At 40.6% G+C, this 25273-nt stretch overlaps 1 protein-coding gene across 1 annotated transcript in view; it reads right to left on the bottom strand.

Moving 5' to 3' along the window:
- The window catches only part of DUS2 (dihydrouridine synthase 2), a 53998-nt gene that overhangs the window by 23343 nt on the left and 5382 nt on the right, over window positions 1-25273 (bottom strand). The window contains exons 2-7 of the mRNA XM_065416683.1: window positions 23288-23430; window positions 17163-17208; window positions 11522-11613; window positions 10453-10496; window positions 9295-9355; window positions 1531-1578 (exon numbers count right to left, since the gene is read on the bottom strand). Coding sequence (XP_065272755.1) covers window positions 1531-1578; window positions 9295-9355; window positions 10453-10496; window positions 11522-11613; window positions 17163-17208; window positions 23288-23413 — 417 coding nt within the window. The 5' untranslated portion in view covers window positions 23414-23430. The remainder of the gene's footprint in view (window positions 1-1530; window positions 1579-9294; window positions 9356-10452; window positions 10497-11521; window positions 11614-17162; window positions 17209-23287; window positions 23431-25273) is intronic.

The raw sequence follows: 25273 nt of genomic DNA, 5'->3' as shown, positions 1-25273 counted from the left end.
CACATTTTTGGTTGTGTGAGATTAAACACTTTGGACTGAGGTCTCATCTCCCTTACACACAAAAAATACTAATACTAATGCCAGTTTTATCTCCACATTCTCTCTATTACTACTGTTAAAACCTTTGGTGGATTCTCTGTAACCGGATGTCTTTAAATCACGATTTGAGGACTTCAATAACTCAGCCAGAGGTCATGGGTCTCTTACAGGAGTGCAAGGGGATAAGTTCTGTGGCCTGCAATGTGCAGGAGGTCAGACTAGATGATCATGATGGTCCCTTCTGACCTTAAAGTCCATGAGTGTAAAACGTCATCTCGTGCCTTACTACTGCAACCTCTCCGGTCTTTTCCACATTCCCCCAGTGGGTAGAGCACTGGACTGGAACTCAGATCTCTGTACTATTCCCAGCTCTGCCAATGCCCTGCCATAGCCTTAGGCAGGTCACTTCACCGCTCTGTGCCTCAGTGTCCCAGTTTGCAAAATGGAGATAAGGACACTGATCTCCTTCTTAAGGTGCTTTCAAATCAGTCCCCTTGCTCTGCTTCCTCTGACTGCTGGAAGAGAAAGGGATAGCCCCAGTGTACTTAATTCCCCTAACTCTTGCCTTGCATGGAAGCCATACACTTGCTTGGGAGATCTCCCTCCTATTCCACCTCCTGTTTCCTTTCCGTCACCCCACTCCTAACTAACTACTGGATGGAAGGGAACACCACACTGACTTTCAGAAGGGATCCCAGCAGCACCCGTTCTTCAGACCACCAAACCATATGCTCAGTGTGTACTCCTGTGATCTACATTCCACACGTTCTGCCTGAGGCAGAGGAAAAGAGGAGTCCACTGCCCAGACCCTTACCTGACAAAAGCCACATGGAGAGCTGAACAAGAGCTCCAGAGCCATTCAATGTCACTGCTCAAAAGGTAATTTGTAACTTTTTGTTGGCATTTGGAACTATAGTCTAAACACATCAACTAAGGTTGATGGCTATCATATGGAAGCAATCTGAGTGATATTTAAGGAATGTTATATTTTCACTTGAATATACTCAGTTTTGCCCACTACTCCTCATTGAGCCAAATCTTAAGGCTATATAAGAGTTCTTGCAGAGCTCTACCAACATGTAGGCCATTGAAAACTAAACATTGTAAAGCTACTCAGGGCAGGGACTGTGTCATGTGGTTGTAAAGTGTTTGCTGCGCTTTGTGCTCGAATTAAACTAAAAATAAAACCAGAAAAATAGAAAATCCAACTACAGCACCAAAAAGTGCAAGTTTAAAAATTGAAAAGGAAGTCAGCAGCAATATTGTTGTTCCTGTGGCTATAAAGGAAACTAAACCAGCAGTATAATCTATGTGAATTTCATTTGAACCTGCAAAACTTTAGACATTATTCCATCCCTTGCTCTCCCAAATCTGCTTTTCACACAATTCTCTCTCACTCCAATAAATCCAGCAGCTCAAGAATTACTCAATTATTATACATAAGCACCATATTTTTCTAGGCACAATAAAACCAACAAACCGGATACTTACACACTCAATTTTGTCAGGATCAGACAGCAGCGCTGCTCCCATACCTCCCTGGGGAAACACATGCCAATAGAATAAATTACAGACTGGAAACATTCAAAAAATCAACACTTTCTTCATTTCGTATCTTACCCAATGGCAAACAACAACAAAACTAAATCCTCCCATACAAGGAAAATGTTTTCACGTAAGTGCGAATTACTATACACTAATTAAAAGGTATGGCACAAAGTTATTTACGCATCATTTACTGGCTTGGTTACAGAAGGATTTTCATTTAATAAAGAATACAAATTTGAAATATATTAGGTGAAAGAGCATAGCTGCACTTACTTGGTGAAATAAGAAAACATTCTTGCTAGAATGATGTCAGCAAATGAAGCAGCAACAGCTTAGGGAACTGAATACTGAGAAGTTGTTTTGTTTTCTATTTCTCTGATGAACAGCCAGAAATTCCAAAATCTGTACCTAACCACTATGATTGCTTTGTTTCTTCCTATTAGGTGATAAATTTCATTCATATGTTCTCCTTAGCACCATTCAATTGATTGATGAGCCCTAAATGCCAATGGTCCCAATACAGTCTCCCATACTATGTACCTACACAAAAGGAAGTGGCAGCACAAAACAACTACTACTATTTTAAAAATATAACTTTCCCCTCCTCTAATTTGGATGTTCTTCCTCGATCACACTGTCTATATACACACAGCCACCCAGTCAGCTAGCTGTAAGTGTTAAAATTAGATCGGTTCAGAAATTTTTGGATGGAATACTTTTCTGTCAGAAAAAGCTGATCCATTGAAATCAAAACTAGGAACACACTGATTGCAGCAAAACTTCCTCCAGACACCAGGCAGGTTTCCTGTTGTTTTCCTGCTGTCTTGTCTGTCCACTGTGACAAGCTGTCGGAGAACATGCCAAAAAATTTCTTTTTGCATCTCCTGAAAATAATTTTTTTTCAGTATTTCCCTCCTGCAAAATGTTTAGTATTTTTGTCCTTTTGTCATGATTAGAAAGATATGCAAGTTTTACAGGGAAAGACTGTTTTCTACCCAATTCTAGTTAAGATACAGAAGAAAATATTAAGTAAAAGAAAATAACACTGAAAATATTATAATGCCATTTTGTAACTCAATCATGCACCATGGCCCAAAATACTGTGCCAAGAAAATACCACCTTATTTCAAAAACACAGCAGGAATGGGCAGAGGTGGGAGTGGGAGAATTGGGCAAGGGCCAGAGATTGGTGATGAAAAGAGACATAGAAAATATTAGGACTGTTTAGTTTAGGGAGAAGATGAACAAAAGGAAGGCACACAAAATAATGTATGGTATAGAGAGGTTCTGATCTACCCTCTCATAATACAAGAGCAAGGGAACAGTCAATGAAATTAAAATGCAACAAGTTTAAAAATAATAAAAACAAGTATTTGTTTGGAGAATACATAATTTACTAGTGGACCTCATTGTCACATGGTATTGTTGAAGCCAAGAGTTTAGCAGAATTCAAACACAAGGATTAGACATTTATATAGATGAGACTATCCACAGTTGCAGTAGATAAAACACACTTTTAGAAGGGCTATAAACTCTCAAGCTTCAATGGATAAGCCAACAAGTTACTGAAAGGGGTTAAGAAGAAACTTTCCCTAGGAACTGGTTACTCTATAGTTTTCCACTATAAGTTTTCTTGCACGGTCTTCTGAGTCATATGATATTGACCACTGTCAGAGCCTAGATAAGGGATTAACTGGAGTATTTAAGTTAAGATGCCTTATCTCAAAGCAACTTCTACATTCTTATGTTCCTTAAGTAATCAGCGTCCACAGGGAACAATTTTCAGGATGGGAAAAAGCACTATTCTCATTAATATCTCCTGCAGAAGGTCACTATGTTTCTTTGGTTCATCTACTATAAAACAGACCCATTGCACAACTCTACCTTTCTTCCATCTCATTAAGGTCATGTGGCCTAAAATAAACACCTTTCCCTTTCAAACAGTCTGACAAAAAGAAATGTTCCATTACGGGAAAACAAGAGTCCTTTCAGACATAAATATCCTACTCCTGTTGCTTGAAAAATAGAAAAAAAAGCTCTACCTGCACTGCAAAATAGAGTCTGTGCAATATCAAGGTAATACACATTACAGGGACATGTCTGGCAATGTGAGCCTTGGCATTTTTATTATTTCCCACTTTACCGGCAATGTTTTCAAACCAGATGGAATACTAGAAGGTCTGATTTCAAACAGCTTTCTAAGACTATTCACAGGCTAGCTATAATAAAATACCACAGAAACTGTATCTTTACCTAATGCTTAAAAAATGCTTCATCGTAAACAATTACTGTATGAGCTACCTTGGTCTGCAAGTCAGAGAGCAAGAGGCAGCTGTTACAGGCTTGATGTTTTTAAGCTTTTAGATGGAAATAGTTAAGGGTTTTTGTAATATGGCTCTATCTAAATGAACACTGATCAGCAGGTTAGGTCCAGATTTAATACTCACTTAACCCAATATGATGACAATCATATGGTAAAATACTCCACATTCTAATATAAATTATACAGAATGACAATGTTTAATTATTACCTGTGAAGATGCTTTGTCTTTTCAGTCTCTGCAAGATGAAGCCTGAAAGCTGCATCTCACAGGAGATTTATTAACTATGCCAAAAGCATTAAGGACAGCAGGATATAGTGTTTAATACTGCAACCAGGCTCTCTCTCTCTGGAATGAAGTCATAAGTCATTTTGTATGAGCTTCAGCTCTTTGCTATGACAACTGCTGCAACATTTCTGTATTTTCTTCTGCTTGTGCACCTGACATTAAAATGGAGCAACATGGCCTGTTAAAAGCTCTATTTATACTTCAGCTGGTTTAGAAATGCCAAAAAGTTAAAAATGTAATTTAATGCAAATTAACCTTAGACGATTTAGATTATTTTAATGTTGCATGTGTAGGGGTAGTGTTTTGATTTGTTCATTCCCAACATATTTATTAAAACTAACCAGTTATACAAACTCAGGCTTACAAAACTGTCATGAATGTTTACCTGCCTCAATCTAAATCTGAGCCACTCACCTTTACTATGCCAAGGAGGAAGATGATATACTCATCCATCAAGGAATTTATTTGCCTCAATAAAGTAGGAAACTATGTTTTGTAAGGTTGATTTAACTAAAATTCTATTTAAAATGTAGTAGCCAATATCGCAGGTCACAATTTACAGAATTCTTTTATATTCAGTTATATATATACCTACATTTTAAAAAAGTTTAATTTCTTGGGCATGCCACCACTAAAAATCAAGGAAATCACCAGTTAAGCAACATTAAATATCCATACCAGCCTCCCTTCAAGACCATGTCCTTTAAGTAAAATATGAGAGCAGACTTGCAAAATACTTAAATTAAGAATATGCTTATGTATTTTGCTGGATCGGGGTCAAAATATCCAAAGCACACAAGATTTGTCTATGTTCATAGAGTCTTTTGCGTTGGTTTCACTAAATTGGTTTAAAATCTCACCTTAAGTTGAAACATTGAAATTTTTTTATACCTACAAGAGTTCAGACCCCACAACTCCACAACAACCTTCCCCTTCCAACATACAATCACACAAAAACACATATCCATTTCCCGAAAATAATGCAAAACCTAAACATGTCCCCAGCAAAATTAAGATATCTTGCTGATACTCTTCAAATTACACCTGTATATTTAAAGAAGGATCTTACAATTACCATGCAATAGACCAATACAGATTATGTAATTAAAAGACTCAAAACACATGAACAACGGAGACAAATTAAGGTTGCACCAGCAACCTGAATTTTGTAATTTCCTAACTGTTAAGTGGGCTAAATGTTCTCGTACCATAGGAAATTACACACTTTAAAAATTCAGTTTTAAAAAAAGGAAAATTGAAAAAAAGCAAATTCCATCATGTGGAACCAGGGCCGGCTCTGGCTTTTTTGCCGCCCCAGGCAAAAAAGCCTCCGGCCGCCCCCCCCCCCACGGGGAGGGGGCGGAGCCGGGGGGGGGGCGGCGCCTCCCGCCGGGGGGAGGGCGGCCGGAGCCCCGGGGCGAGGGTGGCGAGCCCCGGTGGGGGCTCCGCTCTCCCCCCGGCGGCCGGGGGCAGGGCGCCGGGGGAGGGCGGCCGGAGCCCTGGGAGGAGGGCGGCGAGCCCCAGCGGGGGCTCGGCTCTCCTCCCCCCCGGCGGCCAGAGCGCCGGGGGCAGGGCGGCGAGCCCCGGCGGGGGCAGGGCGGCGAGCCCCGGCGGGGGCGGGGGCTCGGCTCTCCCCCCCCCCGGCGGCCAGAGCGCCGGGGGCAGGGCGGCGAGCCCCGGCGGGGGCAGGGCAGCGAGCCCCGGCGGGGGCAGGGCAGCGAGAGGCGGGGGCTCGCCTCTCCCCCCGGCGGCCAGAGCGCAGGGCGGCGAGCCCCAGCTGGGGCTCGCCGCTCTCCCCCCGGCAGCCGGGGGGAGGGCGCGGGGGGGAGGGCGGCCAGAGCGCCGGGGGGAAGGCGGCGAGCCCGGCTGTGGCCCCGCTCTCCCCGGCGGCCCGAGCGCCGCGCCGCCCCTCTCCAGGTGCCGCCCCAAGCACCAGCTTGGTTGCCTGGTGCCTGGAGCCGGCCCTGTGTGGAACCATATCAATCATCTCACATAGATCATCAGCAGGGTTGGGACTTTTAGATTCACAGTACAGAGCTCTATCACCTGAGCTGTTGGAGCAATTGGTATCTTAATAGCAGGCTGTTATATGTGGCTACCCACTAGAAGGGGATGAGTCGTGAACTTTGCCAGCATGCTTCACAGCTATCTGCTAAACAAGAGAGTAATGTCGGCACTCTGGAATCCTGGGCTCAATTCTGAAAGAGAGTATTTCAGAACTTATAGTCTCTCCAGCCCTGTTCATCCCCATTTCCTCTTCTGCTCCAGTTTCACCTGCATTCAAGTGAAATATCCTTCTCCATCCTGCCTGGGCAACAGCAGGAAAGCACTCAGAGCCCAGTAGAGAGCATCTGTGCCTTCAGATCTGGGGCCTGGGATCACAGGAGCCAGAAAGAGCAACTGCAGGGAAAGTACTGCTCAGGCACTGCAGACACAATGTTCAGAAAATTTTGTTGCCCGCTACTAACAAACTCCTATCGAACATGTACAAATGGTGATTTTCAGAGGTTTATAACTTTGCCAATTTTGGGTGAATGATCATGGGGATCCCAAGGTGACCCCTGCCAAATTTTAAGTCCCTGTTCCAAAGCATGGAACTATTGCTTCTCAACAAACTGGGTTGGGTTTTTGTTTTTGGTAGGTTGGTTTTTTTAATATTAGCAAAACACATCCTCCTAACTTTGTTCTTGGAAATAGCTGAATCTTTTTTGATGGAACTTTCCAAAAATATTCAGGTTGAGGCAGATGACCAGCACAGAACATGTCAACCTGAAATTTCCAACTGAAGTCTTACAATTAAAAAGCATTAGAAAACCTTGACTATAGGTATTGTTACCAGCTGTGTCTGTAATCAATCAATCTTAAACATTCTCTCTGATTACAACATATTCATTTAATTCAACAACTGAAGATTATGGTAAATTTCTTATTATAGTTTCAACATGAAATCCACTATCGTGTACAAAAAATATTTTATCTATACTTCTCTTGTAAAGAGATGTACCAATTTTGTTCTGAAATATGCTAACATGTATATCCTAAAATTATTGATTATCAACATTTGCAATTTTATAGCAGAATGAATACTGTTCACAAATTCAACTACAAACTGCTCAAAGGTATCAAAATCTGATTTCCATATCCAAAATATATAATCTATATTTAACTTTTTTGTTACTCCTGTCTTTGATATAATTCCAGAGGAGAACTATTACCCGGTTATAAATAACCATAAATAGATTAGCATATGAAAATGTCATATGGACAATAGGAACTGATCAAGAATTGTATTTTAATGAAATTGATCATTCTATTCAAATGTTGTGGTTTTACTGTCTTTAAAATATCATTCATTTCCAGTTAATTTCTTATTTAGCAATAATTTTAATGTTAAAGATTATTTGTGTGATTTAACTAATCAGCATCATTTGGTAATAACGAATATTTGGTATTTGTTTAATATTAATGAGCTGTAAAAATAAAAATGAAATTTTCCTCCTCAATAAAATAGATTTTTGGCTCTGAGAATTAATTCTATTTGCTATCTCTTTATTTAATAAAATAATTGTTTCATATGTAAGCATTTTGAGGTGTTCCTTTTTCATGTTAGAGTGGAATAAATATTAGTTTTTTCTTTTATAACTGACAGTGGTAACAGCAATTAAAATACCAGTTAATGTTAATGCTAATTCTCATATCTACAGTTAAAGGATGCTGCAAGTCAGACTCATTTGCATCACCCTGCTACAATAGAAATGATCCAAAAATCCCCAATATATTTCATTTAAAGGAAGTTGAAATACCAAACTAAATTTCTTTAGCCAACAACGATAACCAGAAGGCTGAGATTTTGGTGTTTTGTAACCCTCTAATAGAAAACTGTGATGCACTGAAGTCAGGGGTCACCTTAAGCACCTCTATCCCGTCCCCAGAAACATTACATCTATTTAGAGCAAAGCTTCCCTGCTTTTCTGTTCATGCAACAAGCTAGTTATTCCTGTGAATAGATTGGCCTGATGAACAGCCAGCATGTGCAGCTTTCTGAAGCCGCTGCATCCCTAAAGATGAAATATTGTTTAAGCTGAAGAGAACCTTCCAATCATGATGTCATACTGGAGAGCATTCTGGCAGCCTTTCATTCTGCCTAAGGCCTGCTCTACACGGGGGGAGGGAGGGGGAACGATCTAAGATACGCAACTTCAGCTACGAGAATAATGTAGCTGAAGTCGACATATCTTAGATCGAATTAGAATTACTTACTTTGCGTCCTCGCCGCGCGGGATCGATGGCCGCGGCTCCCCCGTCGACTTTGCTTCCGCCTCTCGCACTGCTGGAGTTCAGCAGTCGACGGGAGAGCGATCGGGGATCAATTTATCGCGTCTACATTAGACGCGATAAATCGATCCCGATAGATCGATCGCTACCCGCCGATCCGGCGGGTAGTGTAGACATACCCTAAGTGAGCAAGCAATGAAATTCCCTTTTGTTTAGTGATAATAGAAACAGGGGGATTGATTGGATTGCAGTGGAGAAGGGCAGGGGGCACTAAAGCAGATAAGCCAGCAGACAGCAAGAGAAGCACTTTTAACATGGCCCTAGGAGGAAGCCGACAGAGAGATTCTTTTTGAGCAGAATACTGGCAGGAAAGAGACTTGAAATTCTGTTCAAGGAAACTGCCTCCTCTTTGTTCCTACTATGTTCAGGGAAAGATGACTGTGTGTACATTTTTTGTAAATAAGCAGGATTGCACCTAGGAAATACCTGATTTTCATTAATTTCTCCTGCTAATTTAAATAGCCTGCAAGGCCTCAAATTTTGACTAACAAATCAGAGAAAAGGGAGCAACAATAAAATGTCTGGCCTGATGCTTCTAATGGTCTGGACAAATACAGTTAACAATTCAAAAATAAGGACAAGAGATCACAGTTGCAGCCAAGAATAGAATGACTCATTGCAACTACAAATAATTGAACATTCACAACATTCAGAACAGAGAAAATCAAATAACTTGCCAGAACCAGAAAAGCAGAACATGTGTTGCATCCTGTGCCTCTTAAACAGGAAAAGAGAATATTTAAAGAGATTAAAATCAACCTGCCTTAGTAGAATATTCTTTTGGACAGCCCATGTTGACATCAATCCCAGCTACATCATTCTCTCTGAAAAGAAAAGAACAAAAAATCCCCACAAATATTTCAGACTAGAAAAAGGAAAAAAGCATCTTGCCAGAGAGCCTGCTCGAGTGAGTTTTCCATCCCCAAGAGGTTTAGATGAGAATTTGAAGTTTAGAGATTTTTTCCAAACCTCTGAATCTTTTCTTTTATCTCCTCACTAGTTTAAATTTTGTGTATACTTATACAGTGGTCTCCAAAGCTATTTCAATAAGTATATAAGAATTTCATTTGCCTTTATTGAAGAATTCAAAGACTCTTACTGAGTCTTAGGGAACAAACATAGTTAGGATGTTCTCCCCACAGACTCAAACCCTGCAACATATTATTATATATCATTTTTCAAAAATAAATAAGAAAAATGTCTCATGATTTCTCAGGAGATCTTATGTGGGTTTAAAAGTTATATTCCTCACCACCACTGAAGCAAAACTTCCATTGTTTTTCTTCTATTTAACACACATCTGGTTGAGAGCTTTAAAATCACAAAGAATACAAGAAATTGGTCAATAGGGCTTTATCAGGAGGTGTGCAGCACCCAGAAGAAAACACGTTGAGGACAGAGACCTGGCATGCCTATTACAAAGTTGCACAGCAGTCACTCGCATGAAAAGTAATTGCTTGAGCAGCTACTGCCTTGAAAAAAAAATCATTACTGCTAATGGGAGCAGGAGTACAGCCAGTTCATGCTGTTCCCCCACTGATCTTTCTAGATGGTGAACTCTGCTGCAACTTGCTGAGCAGCTCCTTTAACACTTAGTGGCATGTGGAACTTTTGTTTACCCTAGTAGCTCTGCTAATCACACAGGACTCTTATTCCTTACTTCTGACCTTTAAAAATATTAGTTTCCCCTTGAAAGACTTATAAATAACTAATAATAACAACTAATGATAATAATAATAATAGTACAAATAAAAAAGACTAGGAAAAAATACATCAAATCGCATCAGAAGTTTTCAATGCCTGGTTTCAAATGATAGCTGCATTTGGCTAAAACTGAAAACTAGTCTTTACAAATTAAATTACACCTCAGCAAGCCACAGGAAAAGAAATTATTTTCAGGTAAGATTCTATGAGAACTTACACAAGCTTGGCTACAGCCAAGGCTCTCTCAGCATCTGCTGATCCCTATGGGGCAAAAAGGATATAATCAATATTTGTTCACTTGATTCTGTTTTATAATAAATGTTTTTGTGTAGATATACACCGTTTATACACTTTTTAGAGTGGGTATATGTAGAATATGACAGAGATCCACTACTAGATAGCAAAATTAGTCAGTTAAAGACATATCTGAAGTCAGCATAGTGTGTGAAGTTAAGAATGTACTTAAATCTTTGCAGGATCAGGGCCCATTATATAACACAAATGTTGTCCTGCATTTTAAAAGTCAAGACTGAATTTGTTTTAATCTAATAAAAACATTATATTCACAATAAATATTGTCCCTTTTTCTTATAAATATGGAAATCTTAGCTGAACCACCATGACAGAGACATGCCTAAACTGAGAACTGGGTGACTGTAGCTCAGTAATCCTTGCCCACCAACCCTTGCTTGTGTTGTCCAAAACTTATATTATTTGGGGCAGGAACAATGTCCTTCTTTCTTCTGTGAAGTGTATGGCATTGTGAAATGTTAAACATCACTGTTATTTACAGGATTGACACATGCAAATGAACCAGTTAACTGAATGAATGAACAAGGAAAACAAAAAATGTTGATAAAAATAAGTGCTAAATGTTACTAAAACTACTAAACACAAATGATGTCTAGCTATAAGTTCTATTTAATGAAATTACAAACGATGGTAAGATCACATTTCACTGTAATTTAGTTTTGGTACCAGTATGTTCGAACATATAGCTAAAATAACATGGTGTAGAAATAAGCTACATCTGTGGCCCACAATATACACATTGGTCATCTATTCTGTGTATGCTTGTATGTAATGAAGCTTGTATACAATTAGTTTAGAAATCCTGCAATGCAATCAGTGTGAAATTAGAGTCCAGAAAGATTAACCCTAGTTGAGAAATCTGGGAGCTACTTAACATCTGACACAGAGCTACACTTAGACATATCTAAACAGTACAGTGCTAGTAAAATTAATCTACTTTGATATTAGAAATGTAACTGTTCTTGGTTTCTTACCATTTGAAAGACAACACAATCTCTCTCTCTCACACACGTTCTGAAAACAACTCTTTCGTTAGGCGCTACAAAGTCCACTGTTTCAAGCACCTCTACATAAAATAGGAGAGACACAAAAAATTGGGAGAAAATAATATAGCTAAATATAATCACAAAATAAGCCAGGTGAAGCAATTAAAAATATACAGTTTGCATATAAATGAAATTCTACCAAATAAAGATGTAGACCTCAATGTCAGAATCATAAAGTTTATCAAGAAACAATGCAGAGTTGAGTCATATATGCAAAATCAACTAGACTGAAAAGTTCATTAGGTGGTAATACAAACTAATAGAACGGACAATTAAGCGTTACAACCAATGCTTCGTCCCTCACACAGATATTTGTGAAAAAACAGTGGTTTTAGAATCGATGTGAAATGCAAGACTTACTGTTGAATGTCCTAGTTCACGAGACTAAACTATCAACTTGAAGTTATTTAAATTTTAACAAAACTTGTTTATGAAAGCATATATAGAAACAATTATAAATGAGTTATTTCCCTGAATGGCTAGAGCAGTTCTGCTCTGTCTGTTAGTGATGCACTTTGGCTAGCTTTTCTAAAGACAACGTTATGTTGAAATATGTATTTTTTTTAATTCCTTGGTCAATGCTCCTAACATAACTGTAAGCTACTGCAATGCACCTTAAGCCAACCAGGGGGCTGAAGGTGATGCAGAACCAGAGGCAGCCTATTTGGTAGGCTGTGCTTACCAACAGGAACTGACATGGACTCTTATCTTCTGCACTGGCTCTCCAACAGTTTCCTAGTCCAGCTTAAGGTATTCTTTAGGTTTTTAAAAGCCCTAAATGTCTTACAATCTGACTACTGAGGGACTGTCCATCTCTCTCTCATGCCATACTGATCCACCCACAATTAGCGCAAGAACCTGAACTGGATCTCTCTTGATTTAGAGGAGAAGCTGATGGTACAGCCTTCATTATGAGGCGACCTCGGCTTTAAAATCTAGCCCAGGTTCTGGCAAAAACAAAACAAAAAATAGGTTTGTTGATTTTCAGGCCATGCCAAGGCTTTTGGAGAGGGAGAGGCTTAAGGATTAACGCCTGTGTAAAGATGTGTAGTTCCTGGAGTAAACAACAGTTACTAGTTTTATTATTTGCCTTTGTAAGCTATGTCAAAGACACTTGGAGCTTTAACATTTAGGTTAATAGGTTTAATTTTTTTCAATTTCTAATCAGAGCAAGAAGTATTTTAAAATGTGAACCTTTAATATTCATGAATTTCTCTCACCTTGCATAATGCATGTGAACTAGTCACTTTCACTCTCCAGTTCTCAATCACCAGGCATAATGCTGCAGTGTTGCTTATGGATACCCCAGGAGAATGCTGGACTCCAGACATCTCCTACCGTCACCCTATACTAGAATTAAAATGACTTCAATCCAACTGAAAAAAATTCAATTTTTTTAAACCTTGTTTTTAGAAAACGTTCTGAGCCCAAGCTAACCTGATGGCATCTTAAATTTGTGTAATTTACTGAAAGCATACATAGCATTCTTCCTCTCCCCCAAACTCTGCCAGGTTCTCTGGGAAGGACTGCAGTTGAGATTACTGCAAAATCCATTGCTAAATCCAAAAGGATTACTGCAGTATTCTAAAACATTTGTGAAGAGAGGTACGTACAGCAAAACAGTGACTTGTATTAGCCTACAGAAATTACCAGATTCTAAAATCTTCTTGATAAAAGGTCTTAATGAGAATTGCACATGTGTTATGAAGCCTTGAATTTAATACAGTAAATTCATTTGAGTATAAAACAATTGAATTTAACTCCATGATCAAGACGAAAACAGACAAACCACTGAGAAGCTGTAAGTAACATTGACTCAATGTTTTATTTTTCTACTCATTCAGACTGAATATTTTTATAGATTATGATATATCAAAATACAGTAACTAATTTTACCTTTACAGAACTGCTGATATTCCTATATTAAAGTGAGATCAAATACCTCAAACGTCCCTTTCTCTACTCCCATCATGGGGCCAATTAAGCCATGGTTTAAGTAGGAGCAGTTCCATTTTGGTTTCAATGGGAATAGCACCCACTTACGCCAAGGCTCACTTTGACCTATGTTCATTAATGTAGGTGAGAGGTTCTAAAAACGTGGCCACAAGCAAATGGCTCTCCTCATCCAGTTTTCCTTAACCACTTGAAAGCAGTCCTCAGATGCCAAACGCACCCATAAAACACTCTACTGGTTCTCATGGAAAATGGCACAAAGGATTCTGAGGTGCAACTGAGGACTGCCTGCAAGTAGTAAATATGGGATCACAGAAAAGAAAAAGTGATTCAGTGAGGGTTAGCAGAAGGATAAAAGGTTGAAAACCACAACTCCAAGTGTTCAAAGTGAAAACTGTGACTGCATAAACGGTGGAATCTCAAGTAGGAGTAGAGGTTATTTTACCTCTGTATTCGGCACTGGTGCGACCGCTGCTGGAATACTGTGTCCAGTTCTGGTGTTCACAATTCAACAAGGATGTGGATAAATGGGAGAGGGTTTAGAGAGGAGCCACGAGAATGATTAAAGGATTACAAAACATGCTTTATAGTGATAGACTAAAGGAGCTCAACCTAGAGTTTAACAAAGAGAAGATTAAGGGGTCACTTGATTGAGGCTTATACAAGAGGAACAAACATTTAATAATGGGCTCTTCAATCTAGCAGAGAAAGGCATAACACGATCCAATGGTTGCAAGTTGAAGCCTGACAAATTCAAAATGGAAAAAAGGCAGATTTAAAAAAAAACAAAACACTGGGAGCAATTAACTATTGGAACAATTTAACCAGGGGTTGTGGTGGATTCTCCATCACTGACTATTTTAAAATCAAGATTGGATATTTTTCTAAAAGAAATGCTCTAGGAATTATTTTGGGGAAGTTGTACGGCCTGTGTTATATAGGAGATTAAACTAGAGGATCACAATTGCCTTTTCTGGCTTGAATTCCATGAATCTCTAAGTTTGATGGGGGAAAAAATACAATTTTTTAGCCAATAACTTGCTAATATAAAAATTAGCAAACTGACTCCAAGGTTTAGTTGGAACATTAAAGAATTTTATTACGCAGAAGCAGTTTTCATGCGATTAAGCTGACAGATGCCACCGAGAACATCCTAATGAAACATCATTATAAATACAGATGAAATAGATTGACATCTGGTGTCAGCAACTGAGGAAAACAAATGTGGTCTCTTCACAAAAATATGAATAATATTAGACAAAGTATACTAATACACCACACCATATACAAATTCCTTAGAAATCATAATTGCCAATGTCACCTGACACCTTTAGGATGAAGGTGCCAGTCCCTCTTTATCTCTTAAGATCCACTTTGAAGGGCAGAGAGGTGTATAGATCTTTGTGGTGATCCTTCACACTGGGACAAATCTCATTTCTTGTAAGCATATACTTGTAGACTCAAATTTTATCTGCTTTCAGAAGGGTCAGTTAAGCCCTTCTCATTCAAACTGTTAACATAAACTGGGTCATCTTGTAATGATTTACACAGAAAAATTCATTATAGCCAACGGGACTATATTAACTATAAATCTATATAGAATGTGTTCCATCTGGTCCATTAATATCTATGCTCTGCCTTGTTTCTGGTCCAGTTCCTCACCCTTTTCATGCAGTCACTACTCATTATTTGAAATGTATGTTGCAGTAGCACCTAAAGGGCAACCAAGTCAGGACCCCATTGCATTAGGCACTGTACCAAAGTGGAAGCTACTATTTTAGTTGAAGATTCTGAAACCTAAAAATTGACGTACACCTTTGTCACCCCATTTTCATCTTCAAACAATTCAGGTTCATCTTTTCTTTTCAACTAACCGTTACTAAAACATAAACATTAATAAAACAAAACAAATCAAGACCCAGTTTGCTACATGTTTACATGATGGTCAAAAATTTCAGCATGTGCTTTCTTGGGTTGTACAGCACCATTACTGTGATATTCACCATTATGTACCTTAAAACAGTATAGAAATTGTAGGTTTTCAGCTTACAAATGGGGAGAGGGGCAAGCCAAACAGCCAAGGCAAGAGCTCAAAAAACTGACCTACACTGAGAATAGCTCTATGTTGAAGACTACTACACTCCCTTGAGTGTCCCTCTGAGCTATCACATTAAAGAGGAAACTGCTTGGTATAGTTATTTGTGACCATGAATGTTTGTGTGTTCCAACGTATGTTCTAATAATTGTCTCCAGGTTTTCTCACCAAAAAACAATACAAAGCCCATTGTATTTCAGCTGTAATACTTATATTCTTAATCAGAAGGCTAACTATATAGGTGATATAGCTTACTGGAGTTCTCCCAATAAAAAGTTATTAAGGAGGAAGTTTATTCAACACCAATGAGTTTGAATATATAGAGATAAAACACAGCATATATTTAATGCAAATAAGTGCATTGAGTGCACTTAAAACCACCTCAGTTTAAATGGTAAAAGTGCACATAATTGTAAATGTGTTAATTTGAATCTATAATTCAACATAGATGCTCCCAATGTTTCCTCAATAGAGCTGGTCAAAAGTAGGAGCACAATTAAAAATGACTTCAGTATTTTCTACAAGAGTTTGTAAGTCATTTTAATTTTGCAGGTTTTGATACGGAACAATATTTTCTTTATTAGAAACTTTGTTTGAAAGATTTCTTTGAAAATTCTCAGTTTCAAACATTGTTCCCTTAGTTTCATTTTCCCTTTAACCCTCATTTCACAACCCCACTGTAATTTTCTTCCTTTTTCCTCCCCCCCCCCCCCCGCTTTTCTCTTTTTTATCGTTCTTTCTTCCATTTTGCCACTAAAAGGGGAAGGGGAGAAAGGAGCGAATAGGGGGTAAATTATACATTAAAAAAGATTAATTATTTTTTCAGTTCATTTGAAAACCAGAAAACTTGGGGGGAAATCCCACATTTTTGTGCTAATTTCCCATTACAAAAAGGAGATTTTTTTTCTCAAAACATTTTTTTTTTCAATGAAAAATCGACCAGTCCTAGTCTTCAAATTCTATCTGTAAACATTACTAAATATGCTTTCAGTCCTGTTAGCTTCATACATCCATTGCAAAGCAAGCTGGATTCTATTCTATATAATGAGACACCAACCAAATTATCAACTAAAGTTTCAGTTATGGAAACTTTATTATTTTTTGTTATGACAGAAAGAACTAAAACCTGACTCAAAAAAATATCCTCTGTAAGCTGAACAAACTGATTCAACTGTTGGAGAACATATAAACTCATGTCATTCTTTAAGCATGAGAAGTCATTTTCTAAGATTTCATCAATTATGTGCAAGATGCTAAAAGCAAATTAGATCTTAATATTTTAGTTTTAATAATGTAGGTAATTATAAATAACAGTAAGGAAATTATGTTTTCCATTTTTTTTTTAACCCAAATGTGTCCCTCTAACAATTTATTAAATGGAATGGGAATGTTAACACCTCTTGTAGCTACTGCTTAAGAGTCTCTGGCTACCAAATCAACAAAGTAACAGAGCATTTCTCATCATTTACTGAAACAAAAAAAGGGTACTTGAAAGCTTTTATCAAAATATATTGTACTTGCCATTTACAACTCTTTTGCACTGCACCATCTTTATGTCAATCAGCTCCTAAGAATAAAGATCAGAAATATATGTAAGTGAATTAAAAAAACTAAATAAAAATAAACTAGCAAGTTTATCAGAGTAAAATTAGTTAATTTGCCTCTTATGAGAGATACTATATTTCAGCTCTAGAGAAACAGCAGAAAAGGACATGAATGAAAATTAAAGAAACACTATAAAATACAATAGTTTATGACCACAATTAGATTTCATAATCATATGTACAGAAATGTTATAACAGTATACTAGATCAGTGACCCATCTAATCAACTACCCTATGGTAATTCTACAGCTTGGGGTAAAAAGTGACCAGACACCTATAGCCAGGAGACTAATCCTATTACTCAGAGGCTGAAACAAAAAGAGGCAACCTCTCATCAGCAAAGTCCAGGAGCATTACCCTGATGAGAAGTCCAGGACCCACCTCTCTAGATCGGAGAAACTATGCAGTTTCCTGGAGATATTCTCAAATGCTGAAAGAATCAGATTTTACTGACAACTTTTCTCCATTTCTTCACTATCCAACAGCCATTAAACGAGGCAACAACAAAAAATATTTTTTGTCTTTGCTTAAACTATCTAGTCAAGGTCAGACTCTATATCATACAAAAAAGCAACCTATTTTAGAAGACAAAAGAAAGCCAAACAGTTAAGGAACATGGAAGACAAAATTGTATGAAGATTATAATGAACTGAGAGCCTACGTTATCTACAGATTAAAGTTCCCACTCTATTGTGATTGGTCCTTTCTTTTCTAGAAAGACATTTTCATATCCTGTGATAATTTTGAAAACTATCACAATGGCCATTCCACAATCAACTTAAAGGGTCCGCCAGTATTTCTATTACAAAACCAATTTTTCAGGGCTTCTAATTTGTATGATAAAGCTACAGGCTGTAACTATAAAAAATGTCTCAGCCTGGGAATTAAAATGTATAGGTTCTTTTCTGCAGGCTTCTGTGCTGGAAACCCAAGCTTCAAGACCCCAGACAGCAGGAAGCCCAGCCTAAAAGGGCATTTTGGCAGCACCGGCAATCCACAACACTATTTTGCCAAGGAACCCAAAGCCAGCAGGTACAATCCAGAAAATTAGCATGGGCAGCCAGTAAAAGGGTATGTTTGGGCAGAGCATCTAGAGTATGAACTAATTCAGCATATTCCCCTGGACTGGGACACAAACCTGCATTCAACTCCTAACTCTGCCAGACTTTCAGCATGGCCTTGGGCAAGTCATCTGTGTCTCAGTTCCCCATCTATGAACTGGGGATTATTTGTCTTCTCTGGTTTTCTCTACACAGGGACATTCAGAAGAGTGAACTACATTCACTTCTAAAGTGAACTACACTAAATCAAATTAAGTCCACTTTAATTCTGTATAAAAGCATCTGCACATAAGTTTAATGTGATTTAACTAATCCAATTTAAATTCACACCTTTAATTAATTTGGATTAACTTTCCCAAGTGTCCCTGTGTAGACAAGGCTTCTGAAGGGTATCGTGGGGTATTATAAGGTGTGCCGCAACCCTCAAGAGACAATTCTCTGTTGGTGCGACTATATCAAACCAAAGATACTTATTCCAAAATGCTATACTGGAGCATAACCCTCCAAGAATATGACATGAAAACTGTGCATATTAAGGGAAGAAAAAATATTGTGGCAGACAACTGGTCCAGGCAAGAGGGTTATGATCCAAAGCCTATGGAACAGCCAGTGGCTGACCCCACTGCTTCACTGTAAGAGGGGATGTGTGACCCTCAGAACTTCTTAATGCCAATTGGCAAAGGGCTCACTGTTCTGTAACAGCAACTTCTATCTGGTCAGACAAGCTCACTACACCTAACATACTGCTTTCACAGTATTTATCCATCAATTACTCGTGGGGGGATTCCACTGGACTGTGCAACCATGGGTGCAGTTTTTTTCGGGGGCTGCCCCTCCAAACAGAGGCGAGGCATGGGGTGGCACACGGGGGGGCACACATGCCACTGCTCCCCCGTCATTCTGCAAGTGCAGAGCTGCCCAGCTGAAGGAGGCTGTCTCTCGGCTTCCACCGACTCTGCAGCTGAACGCTGCCTCCTGGGTCCTAGTGCCAGTCACGCTCCCCTTCTGCATGCTGGGAGTCTTCCTGTTTTCTATTCTGTGTAACAGTGAGTGCCCACGGTGGGGCTGGGAAATGAGGGAAGGGGGGACAGAGACAGTGGGGAAGGAAGGAAGCGGGGGTGGAATAGGGCAGGGGGAATGTGGGAATGAGGGGAGGGGGATGGAGAAGAAAAGGGGATAGGGGAATCATGGGGGGGAAGTTTGAGCCCGGCACGTGGCATCCCCTCGGCAGCAGCTGGGGCTCCCCCATTAAGCAGGCCCATCAAACCCTCACCGTGACAAGCCCTACCCCCCTACACCTGGACCCCTCCGACGAGCCCCCCCACACCCAGACCCCCACCACACTGATCCCCAACCAGCTGCACCTGGACCCCCAACCCATCAAACCCCACTGCCCTGGTACCCGGACCCCCCTACTGAACCCCCCCACACCCACACCCCCTGCCTAGCCCCATCTCCCCACACCCAACCCCACCCTCCTGAGCCCCAACCACCTTCACCTGGATCCCGTGCAGAGTCCCACTGCCCCTGCACCTGGAACACCCCAATAATCCTCTGTACATCCAGATCTCCACTGAGCCGCCCGCTCCCAGATTGCCCCACAGAGAAACCTCTCACTCCACACCTGGATCCCCCCACACTAAGCCCCTCCACACAGGGATCCTGCTGGGCTGAGCCTGCCCACCCACACCTGGTGCACCCGGCGCAGAGGGACAGGGCCCTGGGGTGTTTCTGGGGCAGGCCCAGCCCTTGCACTGTGTCAGGGTCAGGTGAAGCCTCACTGCCGAGTCTCTGTAGCGGGGGAAGTGGGGGCTGCAGGGTGATCTCCCACCTCAATGCAGCCAGTGGCCTGTGCTGCCCACTGCCATGCTGGACCCAAATTTATTTATTGACAAATAAAATTTGCAGCATTTTGCAGAGTTTTAAAATATTGTGCGCATAATTTTTAATTTTTTGGCATGGAATGCCCTCAGGAGTAATCAATAGTTTCTTGTAAGGTATCAAATGAAAGCTGGTGACACACTCTTCATTAATATCACTGTGAAATGAATGTATACATGCTATATAAGGAGTTACACTTACACACTGAAAATATGTTTTAAAATCTGTAACATAGCAGAGTTCATAAACAAGTTCTTTGCCAGACAAAACATGTTTAGTCACCTCTGTTTCAGATGTAAACTAATTATTATTATTCAATACAATGGAAGCCCCATGTGCAATTGCAACCAACAAGGGGATGTGAAATCATCGGGGAAGAGCAGATTAAAACCAGAGAGCATTACAAAAGGTTTACTGAACTATAAGTATGAATTTTTTGTTATCCATTCACAGAGGAAATTCCTTGAAGGGTGGGGGTGTTTATGAAAGTTCAGATCCTTGTTTTAACTGAAAACAAGAAGCTCTGTCAAGGACTGAATCCTTGGGAGAAAATCTACTTTATTAAATAGGAAATGGAACTACTAATAAGTATAGACCTAAGATTTCATTGTATGTTTTGTTTTATATATGTACCCATTTCTGTTTCCACTTATCAGCCTTATTCACTATCTTTTAAAATTTAACCTTTGATAATAAACTTAGATTGAAATATATTTATAGTAAAACAGTGTTGTAATGTTATTAAGGACCTGAGTTGTACCAGTCAAGGGAGGGCTAGCTCAGTGGTTTGAGCATTGGCCTGCTAAACCCAGGGTTGTGAGTTCAATCTTTGAGGGGACCATTTAGGGCTCTGGGACAAAAATCTGTCTGGGGATTGGTCCCGCTTTGAGCAGGGGGTTGGACTAGATGACCTCCTGAGGTCCCTTCCAACCCTGATATTCTATGATTCAAGCTGTGTGTACACTATCTCTTTGGGGCCAGTTTATCTGGTAATTTCTGAGAGCGTCCAGAGACGGGGTTGGAAACTGCCACTCAAGCCAAGATAGCGCAAGTCTCTCTACTCTGCCTGGAAGGCTCACTCCCAGAAGAACTATAGACAAACCCCATAAGGTTCGCCCACTTCAATCCTTTGCCTCTACGCCAAGAATGCTAACAAGTGTGAAAATTAGAGCTAGTTCTGATGATGGCTTTTGTTCATGGAAAAATTGTCTATTTGCAACTAAAATGAAACTACCATGTTCCTTTCATTGAGGCTCCCAAACAGTGATCAAATAAACTTTCATGACAAACCTGTGCTAGATTCAAATGGCAACATAATAATCAGAGGATCTATATCTACCAATATCCTGAGTCATCTATTCCCTCTTAACGATATTTTTTTAAATTAAGGGAATGCACGTATAGCCAATTTGTCCATTTTATCATTCGTTTATTGAGCGTTGTGTGATGTTATAATTAACTCATATGCTATATCATAGATAATCATTGTATGCTACATAGATTTAAATTGTAGGATTATAGACGTATAAGATTGATCAGTAATTAGAAGTGATAAGTATGTATTAGATATCTAAGTAAGTAGGGCTGAAACGCAAGGCCTACAGGCTGAGGCCTGTAAAATGTCAGCTTAGTTACTAGGCCACTAGCTTAAGAAATGCTTGACATAAGTGAGGGCTGGTCCACACTATCCGCCCAATTCGGCAGGTAGAGATCGATCTTCTGGGATCGATTTATCGCGTCTCATCTGGACGCGATAGATCGATCCCAGAAGCGCTCCCCCGTCGACTGCGGAACTCCTGCTCGCCGAGAGGAGGAGCCTGCCTGTCGACGGGGGAGCCTGCCTGCGCCGCGTGGACCCGCAGTAAGTAAATTTAGTTCGATCTAGGAAACGTCGACTTCAGCTACGCTATTCTCGTAGCTGAAGTTGCGTTTCCTAGATCGATCCCCTGCCCCAGTGTGGACCTGCCCTAAGTGACCAAAGAATGACCCTATGACACAAGATTACAGGAAAAGATGTACCTATGGGTGATCTTGCAAAAAATTAACAGTAAAAGTAATATTTTGCTGACAAGATACCCGGTAGTTACATTTTTCTAACACATGCCCTTACCACAAGGTGCACTATTTGTGTAAATGCTAATGAGGTATAGTCAGAACATATTATAAAAAGAGGTTGTCTAGATTAGAAAAATTGAGCTTCCTATGGAAAACTCCATCAGGAACCATCCCTCTACTAGTGATCAATTGGCAAGGCAGCCATCAGACCATAAGAATATTGTTAAGGATGTGAGTATAACTATATTCGTAACTTGTGCACAGGTCTTCATAGACTTTTTATATATATGCATAATCATAACTTTAATTGTAACTTTAATAAAACTTGTAAAACAGACTTATACTTGTAAATGTATGAGTGGTCACTATCCTTGGTCTTTGTGTGTTCCTAGGCCTGGTCTACACTACGACTTTAATTCGGATTTAGCTGCTTTAATTCGAATTAACGCTTGACCCGTCCACACAACGAAGCCATTTAATTCGAATTAAAGAGCCCTTTAATTCGATTTCTGTACTCCTCCTCGACGAGAGGAGTAGCGTCAAAATCGGTATTGTTAATCCGAATTAAGGTTAGTGTGGCCGCAATTCGATGTTATTGGCTACCCACAATGCAACGCTCTGGAAATCGATGCTACTACGGTAGCTTGGACGCACACCACCGAATTAATGGTGCCTAGTGTGGCCGAATACATTCGAATTTATAAAATCGGTTTCCTAAATTCGAATTATATAAATTCGGATTAATCCTGTAGTGTAGACATACCCCTAGAGAAGCTAAATCTTGAAGCAAATAGCAGAAGTGACTTTCACTCCGCTGAGCTTGAAACTGTAGCCACCAGATACAAACCCACAGTGGTGTAATGCCACATTACAAAATTCACTTTAAATAAAATAAAAGGCTACATGTGAAAGTTTGAAGACCATGCAGTAACAATGCTAATCCCTTTAACATCTATGAGGACAGGACTACTGAGAAACCAATATTGTTCATAAAACTGCCGTATCATAAAAAACAGAGCCTCCCCCATCTCTTTAGCCTTCATACCTCACAATACACAATATCAGCACCAAAATCCAAAGCCAAAAGACGCATGGGTAATGTTCCAACCCGCACCATGGGAGCAAGAATTTTCTTGCTTCTGAAACAGAGCGCTGGAGTGTTCACAGTCATTCCTTTTGTTGTATGCTCTGAAACAGAAAGTGAAACAAATGAGAGAAACATTCTCTCTGCCAGTGGACATATAGAATCAAGATTTCCTTCCCCCACTCCCATCAAAATTCATGGGTGTATTTTTAAAACCTACAATTTATTACTAAAATAAGTTGCCAGCTTGCTTTTTCATTTTGATAACAAATGGATCTAGTTAAAGGGATAAATCTCACTTTCTCAGATGAGTTTCTTCAGAATCCCTGCATTTGACTGCGAAGGAGCAAAGTAGACTGTTTTATAAGCCAACCATCTAACAGAAATACAGGTGAGCCTTCACTCCCAGCCTTATAAGTACTACTGTGTACTTATAACTAGAGTCCTGTGCAGATCCAAATATATATCTGCGGATGAGGATATCCATGGATATAAAGTGGATGTCCACGGAGCTGCAGGGCTCTACCAGGAACCACTGCAGCATGTCGGGCTGCCGCTCACAGGAGCCAGCACCCAGCCCGGTCAGCTCCTCCAGCATTGCTGTACCGCTCCCAGCCCTGCCCACTGGCATGGACACCAGGCTCAACAGCAGCTGTCCTTGCTCACACTACTGCATGCAAGTGTCTCACACGCTCCCAGAGAGGAGTCCCTTCCGTGCCGCGGTGTGCATCTCTTGTCTAGGAGCACAGTCATTGTTGATGAGGCATGGTGGCAGAGAGGGGTCAACTGGACACCAGGAGGAGGATGGGAGAAACAGACTGGGCAAGGAGCTGGGGAGGAACTGAGATTGGCTGGGTAAGACAACACGGGACAAGGTGGAGGAAGGCTTTAGAGCAGGGGTCAGCAACCTTTCAGAAGTGGTCTGCCGAGTCTTCATTTATACACTCTAATTTAAGGCTTTGTGTGCCAGTAATACATTTTAATGTTTTTTAGAAGGTCTCTCTATAAGTCTATATATTATATAACCAAACTACTGTTATATGTAAAGTAAACAAGGTTTTCAAAATATTTCAGAAGCTTTATTTAAAATTAAATTAAAATGCAGATCTTATCAGTTTAGTGTGATCCTTGCCCTTGTTTTTCCTTGCTGAGTTTTCCAATGTCTGGCCCGTATTTGGATACTTTAAGCTGCACACAGGCTTCTGAGTGATCAGTTGTTAACCGGCTGGCAGGAGGTCAGCGGCTGGAACCCCAGATCGATAGCTGAGGTGAGTGGAGCTGGCGGCTGGTAGGGCTGAGCAGGGCCGGAGGCCTGGCCCTGTCTGGCAGGGGGCCTGTGCTGGAACTCCAACCGGAAGCAAGGTGAGTGGGGCTGCAGCGGGGACCCCAGCTGGCAAGGGGCCAGCAGCCGGAACCCCAGAATGGCGGCGGGCTGAATGGCTCAGCCCGCCCCCGCTCTGGGGTTTCGGCTGCTGGCTCCTGCCAGCCGGGGTCTCAGCCCGCTGCCAGCCTGGGGTTCCTTCACCCAGCCCAGCAGTGGGTGCTGAGTAGGACCGGCAGTGGGACCCTGGCTGGCAGGAGCCTGCCGCGGAAACCCCGGTGGAAACCCTGGCTCAGCCCGCCACTGGGTGCCATCAAAAATCGGCTTGCGTGCCACCTTTGGCCAGCGTGCCGTAGGTTGCCGACCCCTGCTTTAGAATGTCTGGGCAAACAGACTGGGATGAGAAGCCTGAGAAGTGGAGAGTGGAAGTGGCTGTGTGAGGAGAATAGGACAGGAACAGGGTGGAGGGAACAAGGCAAGAGGGTAAAGCTTGGGAGGTATGAGCAGTGGTCTGCGCCCATTGCAGCACAGTCCCTTCCAGAGCCTGCAACAGGACCAAAGTTTTCTGCCTGAGTCTAACCATTCTTCTGCTGTCACCAAATACTTGTGAAACCCTCTGACAAAGT

The sequence above is a fragment of the Emys orbicularis genome, chromosome 14 (genome assembly GCF_028017835.1).
Source record: "Emys orbicularis isolate rEmyOrb1 chromosome 14, rEmyOrb1.hap1, whole genome shotgun sequence".
Lineage (NCBI taxonomy): Eukaryota > Metazoa > Chordata > Testudines > Emydidae > Emys > Emys orbicularis.
The sequence above is the reverse complement of the archived record's forward strand: the minus strand, read 5'-3'. Positions and strand labels throughout refer to the sequence as shown.